A 20,344-nucleotide genomic window follows, 5' to 3' on the forward strand; every position below is an offset into this window, starting at 1 on the left:
CTCTCTCTGTGTGTGTGTGTGTGTGTGTGTGTGTGTGTGTGTGTGTGTGTGTGTGTGTGTGTGTGTGTGTGTGTGTGTGTGTGTGTGTGTGTATGTGTATAAAACAGTTACAATTATTAAGTGTGTCCAGTTCCTGGTCCATATAACTGTAGTCATCGTGGCGTAAGAGATCATTCATTCACTCACTAGCACATTCTGCTTGATCACAGTTCCTATCAAATGTATCCCATACTTGTGCGCATGTTGGATAGTTTTTTATCAGCAGTCCCGTTGTTCGTGTATGTGTGAGATACTTACACAGCGAATACATACAGTTTCCAATTGTGAAAAAGGTGACACAATTCAAGATATGATACACATCGATACTGAATAAAACAGTACAGTGAAATGCACAAATAACACAAATATTGTTCAGAATTAAAATTCGGAGATAAAGACTGAGCTAGCTACGGAGTAAACAAACACACGTTTTATATATCTGAATTTAAAAAAGAACAGTTCATCGTGAAACAATTCGAATACTGGCGGGGTGAGATCAATGTATATCATATAAAAAATTAAGGATGTAGACTGTTTCGTCTTCTTTCGCAGGATAACAACACCCATCACTCCATCCCTGCTTCTTCGAGTCCTACAAAGTCCAAAGCTCTGATACCACTCTGTATTGTAACTTGTATTCTATTGCCGCAGGCTCAATAGACAACCAATGCCTTGGTTAAAACAACGTTCATCTTTTCAAATACAAATAGTACATGTTCGTGGAAAGGACTGTTCATTTGTACAAGACGACAATAAAGAACCCCTTTCGTCACGGGATGAATCCAGTTCTCACTCACAGGGCTGAGCGAGTGTCAAGTCAACATTTATCGCCTTTCAACCTTTTGTATTCTCTGTGTTTGACGTCTTCCTGAACGTCTTTCTCTTGTCCCAACACTTGACAGCGTTTCATTGTATCACACGTTGCATGGAGTGTCGTATCTACCTTTCCTTCACACTAGCTTCCAGTTTCATACCAAAGTCGTTCTTTGATTGAAGTTTGATTCGTTGTATCTTGAGACCCGAGGCGAGCCACGAGCCAGCAGTTTGGGGCCTTCTGTTCTGGTACATGGTCCGACAACGGAGACCATTGGCAGAGTCGAAGTATCTGCCAGTGGTTGTGGCTGGTCGGGGTTGGACGACAATATCACGCTGGGACATCCTTGAGGAAGGCAGCGTGTACCTAGGGTCAAGTAAAATACAGGTGAATAACACAGGTTCTCCACATCATTCACAACATTAAATGAATGAGATCGTACATGGATTTGTTCGATACATCATTGTTCGACACATCGGTGTTCAAACGAATATAAATGCCCACGAAAAAGGTATATATAGCCTCGATACTGGACGTTGAGGTATAAACAGGATGTACGGGCTCCATGACAGAGGTGTACCATGCATAATCAATGCTGTGGTCTAAAGAGGACTTCATTAAACCAGGCCCGTGAAGATCCGGGGTAGAATAGGTCTTCAGCAACCAAGCTTGCCGTAACAGGCGACTATGCTTGTCATAAGAGGCGACCAACGGGATCGGGTGGTCAGGCTCGCTGACTTGGTTGATGCATGTCATCGTATCCCAATTGCGTGGATCGTTGCTCATGATGTCAATCACTGGATTGTCTGGGCCAGACTCACTCACTCACTCACTACAAACCGCCGTCATATAGCTGGAATATTGCTGAGTTCGGCGTTAAGCAACAAATAACAACATCACAGTTCGGTTTAACGGTGTTCAAGCTTATATAAATGCCAAGGAAAAAGATACAGCATCCATACTGGAAGTGGGGGTGTAAACAGGAGTCCAGAGCTCCATGACAGAGGTGTAACATGCATAATCAATGCTGTGTTTTGAAAGGGTCATCATTAAACCAGATAAGCAATTCTTCGAAAACAGAAACAACCTCAGCCCTACAGATAGTTCAGCTGTCAATGTGCATGCTACGAAGAAAATGATGTTAGTTTATCCTGTTATTTACGAGGTGTTTTGCTCCTGGATACCATGTGAAAGAGAACATCTTAGTTCCCCCCTGCCTTCGTGGTCGTGCGGCCGTCTCTGCTTTTGGTGGTCATTTCTGATTAGTATGTTAGGGGTTTTGTGGGCATTAATTCGAATGCATTTGTAAAACAATATCTGACAAGGAGAATTTTACTTCACTTCTATAAGGCCATTGAAGGATATGTTTGATTTCCTGCTATTAATAGTGAGTGAGTGAGTATGGTTTTACGCCGCTTTTAACAATATTCCAGCAATATCACATTGTACCCACGTCGAGCTGCTATTAATAAGATTATGATATATATTTGTGATTTGTGAGGCATTTTGGTACATTGAACATGTGGGTTAAATCTTGAAAATCAATTTATGTGCACAGTGGTGTATGCATACCGCAAACAGTTCAATTCAACAGTTACCATCGTTTACAATATCGGAGGTTATAATAGTATACATACATATGTCCTTGCATGGAGTCACGTGACCTATCCACTGATTTTGCCACTTGAAGTGATAACAGTTCCTCGCTATCGTAGTTTTTATTGGCTTCTGTGCTGAGCATCTGGTCTGCGCTGCGAGATCTCGTATAGCTCAGACGAGACCTGAGACGTGCACTTCTTTGCACAGTTTGGCGATGTATGCAGCTGTCGCCTCTTTGTGTGTTCATCCCAGCACTTCTCGATGTCTGGCGTTGTGTGAGGAAAGGCCGACACGTAAGAGCATTGTGCCGCTCACTTAGAAATCCTTGAGGGCCAAAGGAGAGGTAATTACCGTTCCCATCTTCATCTGTGTAAACAAAACTTCATAGGTAACAATGAAGGGACTGTGTTTAACTTCGCACTATGCATTTCAACGTTTTTTTAATTGATGAATGAGTCAATAATTGTGACTTAAAATCGTAGTCGAGAAAATGAGTGATTAATTATTGGGAATCTATATGAACTTAGAGAGACAACTGCCTTACATGTCTCAGTGGATCTGCGGTGAAATTTATCGTTGCTGTGGAGAAATATAGCATACGACTCAATAAAGAGGAAAAGGTTCAGCTTAAACTTCCCTTTAGCCATATAATATAACTGATGTCTCAGTTTCGCACCAGTGACTAGTTACCGTATCAAGACCCATTCCCAGAATGTCCACTAGACTTCCTCTCCTTGAGAGATCTACTTCTGCAAACCTATTGAGTGTTTCTGTTCCGTTTTTCGTGCAGCCAATGCTGAAAGTGGGATATTCAAACATAGTTATTGCGTTTATTAACATCGTTCTACATCACTCACCGGAAGAACTAGATAGACTCCTGGTAGGCGGTCTCAGCTGGCCACTGAGGTCTTGTACAGCAGGCTTCAACTGCTCTCTTCCGGTCCAGCACGTGAATCGGCGGGGAGTAATCATTGTTTGTGTCACGACGCTTATTCCACTCATGGTAATCTGCAAAAGGCTTAGTTTATTACAATGACGACTATGGCCAGTTACGATGTCTGTTGCATCTTTTACACACCAACTAGGGTAGGTCTATCTCTGACAGCTGTATACAACCGGAAGTCAACAGAGCTATATTTAACGGACTAATCATATAGTTAATATAATATATTAAGATGGGGGCGGGGGAGGGTTGTCTTCTATTTTGTTTACAAATAGTCTTGTATTAAGGTATCTTTAAGAATTCATTTTTATTGGTGTATGTGTTCATGTTTATCTGGAATATTGACATAAACACACGCAGTCCATTTTATCGGGAGAAGGAGGGGCAGAAATGTACATCTTCATCATCTGGAACACACTTAGAACATCGTTTTCAGATCATTTTTTCCGACATATATATAAAACATATAACATACCATAGCAGTTTGAATATACCATACCATAACAGTTTGAATATATATATTCAAACTAGTATTACAGTAAACTACGGTTATAACGAACTCAAAGGGACCACTTATTCTAGTTCGTTGTAGCCGTGGTTCGTTATATGCATATATACAGCATAAGTGCAGCAAATAGTCGGGACAAAAAAGTAAGTTCGTTATATCCGTCAGTTCGTTATAAGCGTGTTCGTTATAACCGTAGTTTACTGTATATAGTTTGACGATAAGTAGTAGTACTTTTTTTAAATATTGTATATCTGATACCGCGTATCTGTACCTCGCGCTTCTATCATATCACAGCTGGTCTTGAGTGAGTGAGTGAGTGTGTGCTGTTTGCGCCACCGCATATTCCAGCTATGTGACGTCGACCTGTGAAGAATCGAAACAAGGACATGCCTCGTCGTATGTATGAATTTAGACCTGTCCTTTGTTACATTAACAACATCATCATGATAAGCCTCAACAATGTAAACAACCATAAAGGGAAATAAATAGGAACAGTCTCCACTCGTGTCCACACAATTGTATGCAGGCGAGTGGGAGGAAATGCAGACACGAGCCAGACACGTACATACACTTTAGATGTAAGAACTGTTACGTAAGCAACAAAAGAATGTATTGAGTGATTTCCCTGCCGACTTCCGCTCTATAGTGTGGCTCACACACCAGTAAGGCATGGTAAATAATGCATGGACAAGCAACACTTGGCTGTATCTAGGTCCCGCTTGCCCCAACACTACCTCCACCGTCACGGCATACAGCCCATAGCGGGGAGACATAACACAACCACTACCGGTTAAATATGCACTGTGGGATAGGCAGCTGCAATTAACACCACCCGCATCTGATGAACAAGCTCGGCTTCCTTGGTATTACGTGTGAAGAAGACTAGAGACTATGAAAGTGACTTAAAATTTAAAATATACTTACGGAGTGCAAAGAATAATATCAAAGGTTCGTAAAGTATTACGCCTCCACTTCATACATGGGGCAGGATACCATGCGATAGTGAGTCATAAACACATGTTTATGATATAGTCGGAAACATACAACCACCTCTGCTTTTGGTATATATATTTCTTATAATTATGTAAAGGGATTTTGATTTTATGTACATCCGAAAAGTACTTTAGTGAGTGAGTGAGTTTGATTTTACGCCGCTTTCAGCAATATCACGGCGGGGAACACCAGATATGGGCTTCACATATTGTTATCATGTCGGGAATCGAACCCGGGTCGTCCGCGTGACGAGCGAACGCTTTAAAAACTAGGCTACGCGACAGCCCCGAAAAGTACTTTAATATGACGCTATACACACCCACCGTCATTCCTTGGATGAAAACATCTTGGCACCATGAGCTTATTGTACTTCCATCGATACCTACCTCCCTACCGAGAATGTAATTGATGGGTCATTTTCCTTAGAAAAACTGCGTTGCGTCATCGTTATGGATTCTTGACGCGATCTATCTGATAAAATTGTTTTTAACCGACATATTATCTAAGATATGTCAAATGAATGGATTTGTGTTTCACTTATGAAATTGAAATTATTTGAAGAGAAACTACTTGGGAGTCCAATCTCATTAAAATCAGGTTTGAGGACATCCAATTACGGGATAATGTGTTTTCTAATCATGCAACCTCGAAAACGTTAACATGGGCTATTCCGAACGACAGTTACGGGCTGTGTGACTGAATCTGTCTGAATCACCGCTCATCTCTCGCTTCATAGGGATAAACATTTGAACAGAAGAGATTTCCCAGAGTCCTTTGGGAAGTACTGCCATACAATATCGACCATCTATTATTAGATATTCCAGAATTTTCTTTTGTTCCGTTTTAAAGTTAGAACGAGAACTTTGTCAAACATTTTCCAAAGCATAGTTTGGAATGGAAGTCGTCAGATTGAAACTAGTGCCGTATAGCTCGAACAAGCTGCTTTCTGTTTATAGCTATGTCGAATTTTGCTAGTCATTTCATTGGTGGGTCAAAGTTCGCCAAAGTTCGTTCTGATGTGACCTGTAATGGGATGTCCTCTTTCTTTATCGACAGCGAGCGCCGAGCACTAAGATCTGAGTATAATGAAATTGCTTGGACGGCTTGAGCGTTTAAGATGAAGATAAACCAATACACGAATCACTAAGTGTAGATACTAATTACGGTAATATCAATGTCAATGTATGTCAACGCCAGTTCTGTTCTAGCATGGCACCGTCAGTTCAGTTCTGTTCTAGCATGGCACTGTCAATTCAGTTCTGTTTGAGCATGGCACTATCAATGTCAGTTCTGTTTAGCATGGCACTATCAATGTCAGTTCTGTTTAGCATGGCACTATCAATGTCAGTTCTGTTTAGCATGGCACTAGTAATGTCAGTTCTGTTTAGCATGGCACTAGTAATGTCAGTTCTGTTAAGCATGGCACTAGGTCAGTTCTGTTTAGCATGGCACTAGTAATGTCAGTTCTGTTAAGCATGGCACTAGGTCAGTTCTGTTTAGCATGGCACTAGTAATGTCAGTTCTGTTAAGCATGGCACTAGGTCAGTTCTGTTTAGCATGGCACTAGGTCAGTTCTGTTTAGCATGGCACTAGGTCAGTTCTGTTAAGCATGGCACTAGGTCAGTTCTGTTTAGCATGGCACTAGTAATGTCAGTTCTGTTTAGCATGGCACTAGTAATGTCAGTTCTGTTTAGCATGGCACTAGTAATGTCAGTTCTGTTAAGCATGGCACTAGGTCAGTTCTGTTTAGCATGGCACTAGTAATGTCAGTTCTGTTAAGCATGGCACTAGGTCAGTTCTGTTTAGCATGGCACTAGGTCAGTTCTGTTAAGCATGGCACTAGGTCAGTTCTGTTTAGCATGGCACTAGTAATGTCTGTTCTGTTAAGCATGGCACTAGGTCAGTTCTGTTTAGCATGGCACTAGTAATGTCAGTTCTGTTTAGCATGGCACTAGTAATGTCAGTTCTGTTTAGCATGGCACTAGTAATGTCAGTTCTGTTAAGCATGGCACTAGGTCAGTTCTGTTTAGCATGGCACAATGTCAGTTCTGTTTTACCATGACGGTGTCAATGTCAGTTCTGTCTTTGCATGGCACTATCAATGTCAGTTCCGTTTAGCATGGCACAATGTCAGTTCTGTTTTACCATGACGGTGTCGATATCAGTTCTGTTTTAGTATTGCGCTGTCAATGCCACTTCTGTTTTAGTATGACATTGTCAATGTCAGTTCTAGTTTTGCATGGTGCTGTATATGTCACTTCCGATACAGTGTGATAACATTTCTGTTATTACATGGTACTATCAGTGACAGTTCTGTTATTACGTGGCACCATCAGTGGCAGTTCTGTTATTACATGTTGCCATCAGTGACAGTTCTGTTATTACATGTTACCATTAGTGACAGCTCTGTAATTACATGTTGCCATCAGTGACTGTTCTGTTATGCAATGGCCTCATCAATAACGGTTCTGTTATTACATGGCACCATCAGTGACTGTTCTGTTATTACGTGGCACCATCAGTGGCAGTTCTGTTATTACATGTTGCCATCAGTGACAGTTCTGTCATTACATGTTACCATTAGTGACAGCTCTGTAATTACATGTTGCCATCAGTGACAGCTCTGATATTATATGTTGCCATCAGTGACAGTTTTGTTATTACATGTTGCCATCAGTGGCAGTTCTGTTATTTCATGTTGCCATCAGTGGCAGTTCTGTTATTACATGACACCATCAGTGACAGCTCTGTTATTACATGTTGCCATCAGTGACAGTTTTGTTATTACGTGTTCCATCAGTGACAGTTCTGTTATTACATGGCATCATTGGTGACAGTTCTGTTATTACATGGCACCATCAGTGACAGTTCTGTTATTACATGTTGCCACCAGTGACAGTTCTGTTATTACATGTTGCAATCAGTGACAGTTCTGTTATAATATGGTGCTCTCAGTGACAGTTCTGTTATTACATGGCATCATCGGTGACAGTTCTGTTATTACCTGGCACCATCAGTGACAGCTCTGTTATTACATGGGGCTCTCAGTGACAGTTCTGTTATTAAATGTTGCAATAACTGACAGCTCTGTTATTACATGTTGCCATCAGTGACAGTTCTGTTATGCAATGGCACCATCAATAACGGTTCTGTTATTTCATGGCACCATCAGTGACAGTTCTGTTATTACATGGCACTATCAGTGGCAATTCTGTTATTACATGTTGCCATCAGTGGCAGTTCTGTTATTACATGGCACCATCAGTGACAGTTCTATTATTACATGGTGCCATCAGTGACTGTTCTGTTATTACATGTTGCAATCAGTGACATTTCTGTTATTGCATGGTGCTATCAGTGACAGTTCTGTTATTACATGGTGCTATCAGTGACAGTTCTGTTATTACATGGCACCATCAGTAACAGTTCTGTTATTACATGTTGCAATCAGTGACAGTTCTGTTATGACATGGCACCATAAGTGACAGTTCAGTTATTACATGTTGCAATCAGTGACAGTTCTGTTATTACATGGTGCTATCAGTGATAGTTCTGTTATTACATGTTGCAATCAGTGACAGTTCTGTTATTACGTGTTGCAATCAGTGACAGTTCTGTTATTACATGTTGCAATCAGTGACAGTTCTGTTATTACATGTTGCAATCAGTGACAGTTCTGTTATTACATGGTGCAATCAGTGACAGTTCTGTTATTACATGTTAAGGGGCGGTCGGGTAGCTTAGTCGTTAAAGCGTTCGCTGGTCACGCCGATGATCCGAGTTCAATTCTTGACATGGGTACAATGTGTGAAACCACTGTCTGGTGTCCCACGCCGTGATATTGCTGGAATATTGCTAAAAGCGGCGTAAACCCATACTCACTCACTCACTATTACATGTTACCCTCGGCAACTGTTCCGTTATTACATGTTACCCTCGGCAACTGTTCCGTTATTACATGTTACCCTCGGCAACTGTTCCGTTATTACATGTTACCCTCGGCAACTGTTCCGTTATTACATGTTACCAACAGTGACAGTTATGTTATTGCGTGGGTCTGTCACTGACAGTTTTGTTAGTCGGTGATACTGCAAATCACATAGTACTGTCAATGTAAGTTCTGTTATTACATAGTACTGTCAATGTACGTTCTGTTATGACATAGTACTGTCAATGTACGTTCTGTTATTACATAGTACTGTCAATGTACGTTCTGTTCTAGTATCGCGTCAGCGTCAATTCTGTTTCACATTGATAATGGACACCTAAATCCCATATAGAAATTATCCTTAGAACCTGACTAACCGTTTAATGGACTCTTCTTTTGGCAGATATATCTTATGATTATGGAGATGGTTATGTTGCCTTTATTTACCTTGCAGTGACCCCTTTAACCAAAAGAGTATAATATACACTTGACCTTTGCACCATAACACCTAGTCTAGTCAAACTACACACACACAGAGATATGGCTAGCGTTGGCGGTAATAACGTTGGTTGGTTTGTGGTTTGTTGTTTAACGCCGCACTCAGCAATATTCCAGCTCTATGAAAGCGGCCTGTAAATAATCGAGTCTGGACCAGACAATCCAGTGATTAATATCATGAGCATCAATCCACGCAATTGGGATCGATGACATGCATCAACAAAGTCAGCGAGCCTGACCACCCGAGGCCGTTAGTCGCATCTTACGACAAGCATAGTCGCCTTTTACAGCAAGCATTAGTTGCTGAAGACCTATTCTACCCCGGATCTTCACGGGTCGGCGGTAATAAAGAAACATCCAGCACCGGCACAGGAGAAGCGTGACTAGTACTGAATACATTGGTTCGTGGTTGCTTTCTATACGACGCGTGACGTTCCTAGTTCCTTGATCTTAAGCAACCCATACTTGGCGTAAGATGCGACGACGCTTGTCGTAAGAGGCGACTACTATCCTTGTCGTAAGAGGCTACTAACGGGATCGGGTGGTCAGGCTCACTGACTTGGTTGATGCATTGCATTGTATCAAATGGGGTAGATCGATGCTCATGATGTCAATCACTGGATTGTCTGTTCCAGACCCGATTATTTACAGACCGCCGTCATATAGCTCGAATATTGTTGAGAGCGGCGTTAAACAACAAAAAAACAAATCGTATCTGTACCTAAAATCTCACAACAACAGTAAGGATAACTACACCTATACAACTACACAATACAGCAGACACTACAACCCAGTGAAGATCCAGGTTACAATTTGTCTTCAGCAACCCATGCTTGTCGTAAGAGGCGACTAACGGGATCCGGTGGTCAGGCTCGCTGACTTGGTGCATGTCATCGTATCCCAATCGATGTTCATGATGTCAGTCACTGGGTATTCTGATTCAGACTCGATATTTACAGACCGCCTTCATATAGCTGGAATACTTATATGTGTGGAGTTGAACAACAAACAGACTCTACAATACAAAACATGTAGTACATGTACTCCACATACCTGTTTCTTTTCAATCCCGACAATGTTTTTTTCACCAATATCTGCTAGCACAGTAAAGTGTTACCAAAATCACAATTGCAACCTAACTTCATGCGAATATTGTTCAGCTCAGCGCGTGTGGAGAACGAGTCGCCACGTTATGTCTGTTTGACGCCCCGGCGCACTGGGTAACGGGTATTTCTTCTTGGAAGTCAGTTTGTCATGGGGAGATCTACTGGATTATCTCATGTGTGTTTAGATGGACACAGCAGCAATATGTTACTCCTGCGTGGCGGGTCCAATCCCTTTGAAACGTGGTCTTAATATACATGTCAATTAACCAACACAGCCTGGCAGTGTCACTGACAGAAAATCAACACCACTGCTCCCATGGAGAAGCGATCACAATATTCGGCGAGCTCCACACACAGTCTCTGGTTATTCAATGAATGATTCTACTTTATGGGTTTGCGTAGAAGTCTTCAAGAGGCACCGCTTCATTACCGCATGTATATATGCTGTCAATTGAGACGGTGAATCGCCAGACGCTTCTGTATATAGTCTCCCACGTCTTGTAGCCCTCAATACACTTCACTTGCCTTCTCGCGCGCGGAATTGAATCAACATCGCGGTAGTGTGTTGGAAGTGTATATCCTCAATTGTAATATAAGTGTCACCGCTTGTTGTGTTTAAGTGCTGTTTAACTACTCGTTGTCACAATCAGTCGCACACACGTCTCAACGCTTCAATATTGTAACTGTTGAAAGACGCTCCATTTAGGTAAGTTGATAGGGAAGCGGCGCTGTTGTGATCACTAAGGCCGGTAACTGCCAGTCACTACCCACAGGCCTCGGTCAACGCCATAATATAAATCTATCGTTGTAACGATCCGACAGTGACAGGTTATAGCCCCGGCTCTACACCGTTATCCATTCGGTGTTCTTCCACCCGACTGGGTGCGCATATATCGACATAAGAATATGTTTGATACAGTTCTAACACACCAGTCCTCCCACTGACTTCACAGTCCAACAGACGGAAACTTCAACTATCGTCCATCCGCTTTAACGATGATGTCCGCCATTACATCACGCATCTACTTAATCGAAAAGTTCGTGCAAAGGGACGATATATTCAAACTTTCATGAAACAAGCACGTGAATGGTAGACACGCAGACAGGCCACCAAGCATGGCGTGATAATGCAGGGAATTTGGAGAAATCAATTTCTGACCAAAGGAATTATTTAAGGCATCGATCGGAGACATCGGAGAATGGCTATCGAAGCCAAGCCCTAGTCCTCAACATTTCGTCATATCCGACTAAGGCGCGTTATATTAACTGAACAATAGTAGACGGGCAGTTAACTTGAATAATTCATCTGTTAAGCATCTTTAAGTATTCCCCATTTGATTAATGGAGAGAGTTACCATATGGCCCGCCACTCAATGGCCAGCGTTCACCGGTCTGTCTGCTAGGGTTTGTGTTATGTTTTGTTATCACAGTGATAAGAATATGTCACGATGTTGCAGTATACGACAGTTAATTTCCTGAATGTGTTGAGCGTGTGTAATTAATTTGATTAGTTTAATGACGCTTGTCTGCTTGAATGGTTGAATGGTTGGTAGTTACCCTCACGGAAACAATGAAGTCATGTTAATTTTTTTTTAACTATTTGTATGACATTTTATTATTTGTTTATTCATGGTTTTTGGTTTTGTTTGTTGTTTAACGCCGCACTCAGCTATATTCCAGCTTTATGACGGCGGTCTTAAATTAGCGAGTCTGGACCAGACAATCAAGTGATTGACATCATGAGCATCGATCCACGCAATTGGGATACATGCATCAACCAAGTCAACGAGCCTGACCACCCGATCCCGTTGGTTGCCTCTAACGGCAAGCATAGTCACCTTTTACGGCAATCATGGGTTGTTGAAGACCTATGCTACCCCGGATCTTCGCGGGGCCGTTTATTCACGGTATTTGTATCACACATACACATTTATATAGCTCTTTCTTCATCTACGTTTCTATGTTGTTTAACCACACTCCGCAATATTCCACGGCGGACCGTAAATGATCGAGTCTCGATCAGACATTCCAGTGATTGTGGGCAACGATCCACATCAACGGGGTACGATGACACGCAAACGGCCAAGTCACCGAGCCTGACAACCGTTCCATTTAGTCGGCTCTCACGACCAGCATAGGTTGCTGGAGACCCAATCTAGTCCAGAATCTCCACTGTCATTCATTCATATAATTGACACCACTAGTGTGCCTTTTATGCACAGTGGAATATGTTTCGGAAGATAATCTAGACTGATTATTCTCTGGTGTTGTTCCTCATCTATGATCGTTACAGTTTCATTGCATCAATGATCGTTACAGTTTCATTGCATCAATGATTGTTACAGTTTCATTGCATCAGTGGTCGTTAGTTTCATTGCATGTATGATCGTTACAGTTTCATTGCATCTATGATCGGTTACAGTTTCATTGCATCAATGATCGTTACAGTTTCATTGCATCAATGATCGTTACAGTTTCATTGCATTTATGATCGTTACAGTTTCATTGCATCTATGATCGTTACAGTTTCATTGCATCAATGATCGTTACAGTTTCATTGCATCAATGATCATTACAGTTTCATTGCATCAATGATCGTTACAGTTTCATTGCATCAATGATCGTTACAGTTTCATTGCATCTATGATCGTTACAGTTTCATTGCATCAATGATTGTTACGGTTTCATTGCATCTATGATTGTTACAGTTTCATTGCATCTATGATCGTTACAGTTTCATTGCATCAATAAGATGCGACAAGAGGGATCAAGTGGTCGGGCTCGCTCACTTGGTTGAAGCATATCCTCGTATCCCAATTGCGTGGATCGATGCTCATGATATCAATCACTGGACTGTCTGGTCCAGACACGATTATTACAGACCACCGTCATATGGCTGGAATATTGCTGAATGCGGCGTTAAACAACAAACATACAAACACAATCACTGCAAACTCTCCGAAAAAATGAGTGAGTGAGTTGGGTTTAACGCCACTTTTAACAGTATTCCAGTTATATCGCGGCGTGTCAGCTTAATGTGGGAGGAAAGCCCCAAGTGATGCAGGTCTCAGACGTTTACCACTTCGGTGAAACCCACGAACACGGGTATGGTGCTGACAAACCTAGAAACATAATCGGGGCGAACCGGGATTCGAACCCATAATCATAGGTTTCTGGCATGCCCAAGGGACGCAACTCTGCACAGCGAAACGCGGCGCCTTAGACGACTGGGCCACCCGTGCCCCCCTATCCGAGAAAAACTCTCTTATGCTCATACCGCATAAAATTCAAACATTCCAAACAGTGCAATCCAAAGTTTACCGCATATACCTTTACAACCGTAAGTTGGAAACTCTGCATGATATGAACTTAATAAATATATCACGAATTCATACGATTATAACTAGCCAACAATATTATCTCTCATACTCATTGTGCATACACGAATATGGCAATGTGCCATCATATTCCAATACAAAGATAATATTCATTTATGACATGGAAGACTGACATGCCTATCTCAGTATCTTCCACATACCTCCACGTTAAGCCATGCTTCTCCTAATGACCGACACAGGCACGTGACCCCCCGCTTGTACACTCTTCTGTCCACGGTAATCAGACCTGTGTATATTTAGAGATATACTTGCTGCTGAGTATGTGTGCTCTAACACCATGACTGTCATGGTTAACCCCTTCCGACGGCAATGAATACATGTCGACGGCAATCTCTGACCTATAATCATTTTGCCGACTCGGGTAAATGCTTCATTGTATTGTGACACCCTGTGAGGGGTCAGAGTGCAACGTTTAAATAATGGAAACAATTTATCTATATTGTTTATAGCGTTATCGGTTTAACTATTTATGCAAAATAAAGACCATATATTTCAGTTATACCTTGAATAATTTGAAATCAAGTACACATTTATTTTGTCTTGAAATTGAAATTCGGGCGGAGTATATAAATATGACAAAATATTCTTTGATGAACTTTGGTATGTTCCTGGTGATTTCTATAAACCTATCTTTATCATATAATATTGATTAGGATATCCAGTTTAAATATCAATCTTTCCTCAAGGAAGAGAGTTTGGTTTAATGCAAACATGTTTATCCCTTCTGTTCTGACGGGGACTGGGTGGCCCAGTCGTCTGAGGCCTGCGATTCGCTGTGCAGGGTTGCGTCCCTTGGACGTGGGTTCGAATCCCGGTTCGCCCCGATTATGTTTCTAAGTTTGTCAGCACCATACCCGTGCTCGTGGTTTCACCGAAGTGGTAAACGTCTGAGACCTTCATCACTTCGGGATTTCCTCCCACATTAAGCTGACACGCCGTGATATAACTGGAATAATGTGAAAAGCGGCGTTAAAACCAACTCACTCATTTCTGACATACGAAATTTAACATAACAGATGCTAAACGTGCATTACATATTGATTATAATGCGATTGTGTGATTACTAATTACATGCTACAACGTTTGTCAATGTCTCCACACTATGAACACAACGCGTATCAAATTATTCCTTTGTCAAATGGCGACGTGTACACAAGACGCGTGGTATTAAAATCGTCTCTTTCACGTGTAAGAGGAAACAATCTTACGTTTTGTAATATCTGGGTATGTAAAGGACAGACGCGTTCATTTTTCGATGTTAATCAGGTTTCTATCATTGATAACTCAACAGGAAACGTACACTATTGTCACGCGAGCTCGCCCCTGTAAACCGTCCCGGCCGTGGGTTCATACAGTTCTTAACAAAGTTTCCAGGTAGGAAACACCCACGGCTGAACATTCATATCGCACCAGGTTCTTGAGAACACTTGCAGAGTTTACCCATTGTACTTCAGCTGCTACCAGGATTTAACTTTTAAGATTCAAATGATTAAACAAACAGAAATTCTGCAGCTGGGTACATTATTAAGCCCTTCAGAGCAACTAAGGGACGTTTGGTTGTGGGATTTCTGTCGTGTTTTGTGGGTATAAAGATTTTATCGTTCTCCCTCATCATCACTATAACGCTCCGTTCAAAAACATGTTTGATAGTATGGGTTTGTTTATCTAATTAAGTATGACTTCTTATGTCTAAGTATTTTATATACGGATGAAGGAGGTGGTTAAGTGTTCACTATGGAATACCATATATGTGTATTTACCGAATTTATATCTTGAGAAAAGCATTCCTGCCAAAACGATAATAAAATGCCGTGTCACATGATTAACATGGTTGAGCCAATAATGCTATTTCTAGGTACCACCCGTGAGACACGTGGTAAAATAAAGGATTTCATTGTTGCTATACAGCTAACACGTTTATTTGTCGCCTGCATGGCTAAACCAGGCAAGTCTCAAAATACATATCGCATAGGTGCCTCGGTGCGCTAGACTGCGTTCTGTGCCCGACTTGGTCGCGGCCGGAACACAACAACCTGTAGTTGACAGTTTTGTTGTTTCTTAATTCAGCCATGTGTTTTCGTTGCCACTAGGGGTAATCATACGTCCTATCAGTAGACGGAGACGGCCACAAGCTATGGACAAAATTAAACATACACCAGAATGACACGGATCAGGGTGACTGAGTTGGGTTTAACGCCGTTTTTAACAGTATTTCAGTTTTATCGTGGACAGGGCTTTGAGTGGGGTGACTAGGGTAATGTACATACATGTTGCATAGGTTTACAGTACTTTGCATTATAAGAACGACGGGCGTGAAGTTTTTTGAACATCTAAATATATTTTTATTGAGTGAGTGAGTATGGTTGTACGCCGCTTTTAGCAATATTCAAGCAATATCACGGCGGAGGACACCAGAAATGGGCTCTACACATTGTACCCACGTCGGGCTGCTATTAATAAGATTATTATATATATATATATTAGGAAACTTAGTCTTAGACTCAGTTATAATTTAATCGAGAGCTCTGTTCACTAGTCAATATACAGAAATCAATCCATTCAGAACTTTTGTTGTATTTTCATATATCATAGTCATATATTTGTCACCAAGATCATTGCGAATGCCTTATGTATAAAGTCATAGGTCCATAGGTCCATCGGTCCATAGGTCCATGCCAGGGTGAACCCTAGCTCAAGTGCGATACTAGTCACGCCGGGTTATGTGGTCGACTACAACAATAATATAACCACTAGCATTTAAACAACGTAAACTGATCCGTTCTTGTAAAATGACATTGGACTTCAAAGCATACTGAATCTTTATGCCATCAGCAGCAAGAATACTTACGTAGGGTTGGAACAGTAGGACGCTACGGAAAACCACACTTGGATACCATTCCGACCAGGGTGTTATCTGGCGCTGTGTTTACAGATAGATAGGTCCTGGAATACTGGCTCCTTTGTGCCGTGTCGGGTTGGCCCGAGATAGGAGTCGTTGACAAACCGCCCAGTTCGCTACTGAATACACCCTACGGTGGGATTTAGAATTAATGACCACTGATTTGGTTCTGGTATGAGAGCTGTATACCCACTCCTTAATGGCGGGCCCAAACAAAATAGTTGAATAGTTTTAGCCGGCTCTTCGAAAACTGTTGGAGATCTTCTCTGGTTGGTTCATGCGCTTCATTGAAAGACGCATGTCTGCTTTATCTATTCATTCGAATTAACATTGCTTTCGTTATGTCTATTAAAAACAAACGAAACATTATTTTAGGGGATCGGCTCATCTGAGTATTCCCTAGTGTATTTATGCTATATACTGCATACACGATCACCCGTGAAGATCCGGGGTAGTATAGGTCTTCAGCAACCCATGCCTGCAGTTAAAGGCGACTATGCTTGTCGTAAGAGGCGACTAACGAGATCGGGTGGTCAGGTTCGCTGACGTGGTTGATGCATGTCACCGAATCCCAATTGCGTGGATCGATGCTCATGATGTCAATCACTGGATTGTGTGGTCCAGACTCGATTATTTACAGACCGCCGTCATATAGCTGACACATATTGCTGAGTGCGGCGTTAAACAACAAACAAAGCATAAACGACAGTTGCTAGGGTGGTCTGCACGTACCCTAAACTCGACAAGACAAGCCAGTAGTCAGATGCGTGAACAATATCCAGTCGAGATACAATTGTTATTCGTATTCTGTGATATATTGTACTTCGAGATAATAACCCCGGAGTTTCAATCGTAAGATTTGACCATGACGGCGCCACCCTCTTGTACCTATCTGTTAATCTCTGTTGTACCACGAACCAGTATCCATGGGCGGATACAGCTTTTTTGAAGGGTGCACAATTAAGATCTATTTATTGTCTTTGGTGGTAATTTATACAGAAATAAAGATTTTTTTCGAAATAAAAAGGGAGGGTGCACCCCAGCCCCACCCCCCACCCCCCACCCACACCCCCACCACCCCGCCTCTGTATCCGCCCATGAGTATCCATGTGTTACTCACTCACTCACTCACTCAACATAGACACTGGTTCGCGGTACAACAGACCCTAATGAAATACGACCGACACAGATCGTTACAATCAGTTGAAATCGGCCCGTCTCACGCAACACGGACACCTTGCGAGATCGGATCAAGCCATGCGTGCACCTGCCCTATATTTCTCCGAGTCCAGTCGCATCAAGTAGATTTGCCTTACACATAATCAATTTAAATGTGCTACTTGCGTACACAGTCGAGTTCGGGTAACACATTTGGGAGTTCAATTTTGTGAAATAATTTACTCCGAGTTCCAGACGATTATGTTCTTAGTCTGCTAGAAAATTACATTGCCGTGCCGGATTGAATCAAAGGAATCGCTGATAAGATAGGGCTTTCATTCAACAAACATATAGGATCAATTTATTTATTTGATGTTATTTATTCATGAAACAATATAAATTTGCCGTGATTAGTAGGAAATCTCATTATATATCACCAATAGTCAGTATCATATAATATTTGCCTACCTAAATGTCATGTTATGCAATATCACTCAAAGCTTTACAAAAATCAGGAACCACCATGAAATATTCATCATAAGCCTCGTTTGTGCAATATACAGACCTTAGTTATAATATTGGATACTACTTTAAACATATGTTTTCTTTGTTGTTGTTTAGGTTTTAATTAATCTAACGTCAAATGTACACAGGTTATGTACATGGCCTATGTCTTTTATACCCAATATATACTGTTATATTATTCGGCAGAAAGGGAACTACCTGGCTACCACCAGTCCAGCTCCCTTTACTGATATATACACTTAACCTCAAATATGAAGCATGACAAGTGGCAATTATTGGTTCGGCACGGTTTCCATTAACAACAGTCAACGTTAGACACTGTCATTTCCAGTGAAAATCTCGAGGGACTATCTGTTTTCTCCGCCATGTCTGTCTCTGTGTCTTTGTGCACCTTTGTCTTGTGTCTGTCTCTGTGTGCCTTTGTATTGTGTCTGTCTCTGTGCACCTTTGTTTTCTCTGTGTGCCTTTGTCTTGTGTCTGTCTCTGTGCACCTTTGTCTTGTGTCTGTCTCTGTGTGCCTTTGGCTTGTGTCTGTCTCTGTGTGCCCGTGTCTTGTGTCTGTCTCTGTGTGCCTTTGGCTTGTGTCTGTCTCTGTGCACCTTTGTCTTGTGTCTGTCTCTGTGCACCCTTGTCTTGTGTCTGTCTCTGTGTGCCTTTGTCTTGTGTCTGTCTCTGTGTGCCTTTGTATTGTGTCTGTCTCTGTGTGCCTTTGTCTTGTGTCTGTCTCTGTGTGCCTTTGTCTTGTGTCTGTCTCTGTGTGCCTTTGTATTGTGTCTGTCTCTGTGTGCCCGTGTCTTGTGTCTGTCTCTGTGTGCCTTTGTCTTGTGTCTGTCTCTGTGTGCCTTTGTCTTGTGTCTGTCTCTATGTATCATTGTCTTGTCTGTCTCTGTGCACCTTTGTCTTGTGTCTGTCTCTGTGTGCCTTTGTCTTGTTCTGTCTTTGTGCACCTTTGTTGTCTCTGTGTGCCTTTGTCATGTGTCTGTCTCTGTGTGCCTTTGTATTGTGTCTGTCTCTGTGCACCTTTGTCTTGTGTCTGTCTCTGTGCACCTTTGTCTTGTGTCTGTCTCTGTGTGCCTTTGGCTTGTGTCTGTCTCTGTGTGCCCGTGTCTTGTGTCTGTCTCTGTGTGCCTTTGTATTGTGTCTGTCTCTGTGTGCCTATGTCTTGTGTCTGTCTCTGTGTGCCTTTGTCTTGTGTCTGTCTCTGTGTGCCTTTGGCTTGTGTCTGTCTCTGTGTGCCCGTGTCTTGTGTCTCTCTCTGTGTGCCTTTGTCTTGTGTCTCTCTCTGTGTGCCTTTGTCTTGTGTCTGTCTCTATGTGCCTTTGTATTGTGTCTGTCTCTATGTATCATTGTCTTGTCTTTCTCTGTGCACCTTTGTCTTGTGTCTGTCTCTGTGTGCCTTTGTCTTGTTCTGTCTCTGTGCACCTTTGTTGTCTCTGTGTGCCTTTGTCTTGTGTCTGTCTCTGTGTGCCTTTGTATTGTGTCTGTCTCTATGTATCATTGTCTTGTCTGTCTCTGTGCACCTTTGTCTTGTGTCTGTCTCTGTGTGCCTGTGTCTTGTGTCTGTCTCTGTGTGCCTTTGTCTTATGTCTGTCTCGGTGTACCTTTGTCTTGTGTCTGTCTCTGTGTGCCTTTGCCTTGTGTCTGTCTCTGTGTTCCTTTGTTTTGTGTCTGTCTCTGTGTGCCTTTGTCTTGTGTCTGTCTCTGTGTGCCTTTGTATAGTGTCTGTCTCTGTGTGCCTTTGTATTGTGTCTGTCTCTGTGTGCCTTTGTCTTGTGTCTGTCTCTGTGTTCCTTTGTTTTGTGTCTGTCTCTGTGTACCTTTGCATTGAGTCTGTCTCTGTGTGCCTTTGGCTTGTGTCTGTCTCTGTGTTCCTTTGTATAGTGTCTGTCTCTGTGTGCCTTTGTATTGTGTCTGTCTCTGTGTGCCTTTGTATAGT

General features: G+C 42.0%; 1 protein-coding gene across 2 annotated transcripts; it reads right to left on the bottom strand.

Moving 5' to 3' along the window:
- Positions 1 to 35: 35 nt before the first annotated feature.
- On the bottom strand, positions 36 to 16,903 carry LOC124150098. Of its 2 annotated transcripts, none has more exons than XM_046522024.2 (4): positions 16,675 to 16,903; positions 3,310 to 3,460; positions 2,491 to 2,818; positions 36 to 1,219 (listed from the first exon to the last, which is right to left on the bottom strand). In XM_046522024.2, exons 2-4 carry the CDS (start codon positions 3,452 to 3,454, stop codon positions 979 to 981), a joined length of 714 nt encoding a protein of 237 aa, XP_046377980.1. In that variant the 5' UTR covers positions 3,455 to 3,460; positions 16,675 to 16,903; the 3' UTR covers positions 36 to 978. The 2 variants fall into 2 exon arrangements, with proteins under 2 accessions (XP_046377980.1, XP_046377971.1); XM_046522015.2 differs by lacking the exon at positions 16,675 to 16,903 and adding an exon at positions 10,376 to 11,397.
- Between the last annotated feature and the right edge of the window lie 3,441 nt (positions 16,904 to 20,344).

Source organism: Haliotis rufescens, unplaced genomic scaffold (assembly GCF_023055435.1).
Source record: "Haliotis rufescens isolate VD_foot unplaced genomic scaffold, xgHalRufe1.0.p SCAF_1, whole genome shotgun sequence".
Lineage (NCBI taxonomy): Eukaryota > Metazoa > Mollusca > Gastropoda > Lepetellida > Haliotidae > Haliotis > Haliotis rufescens.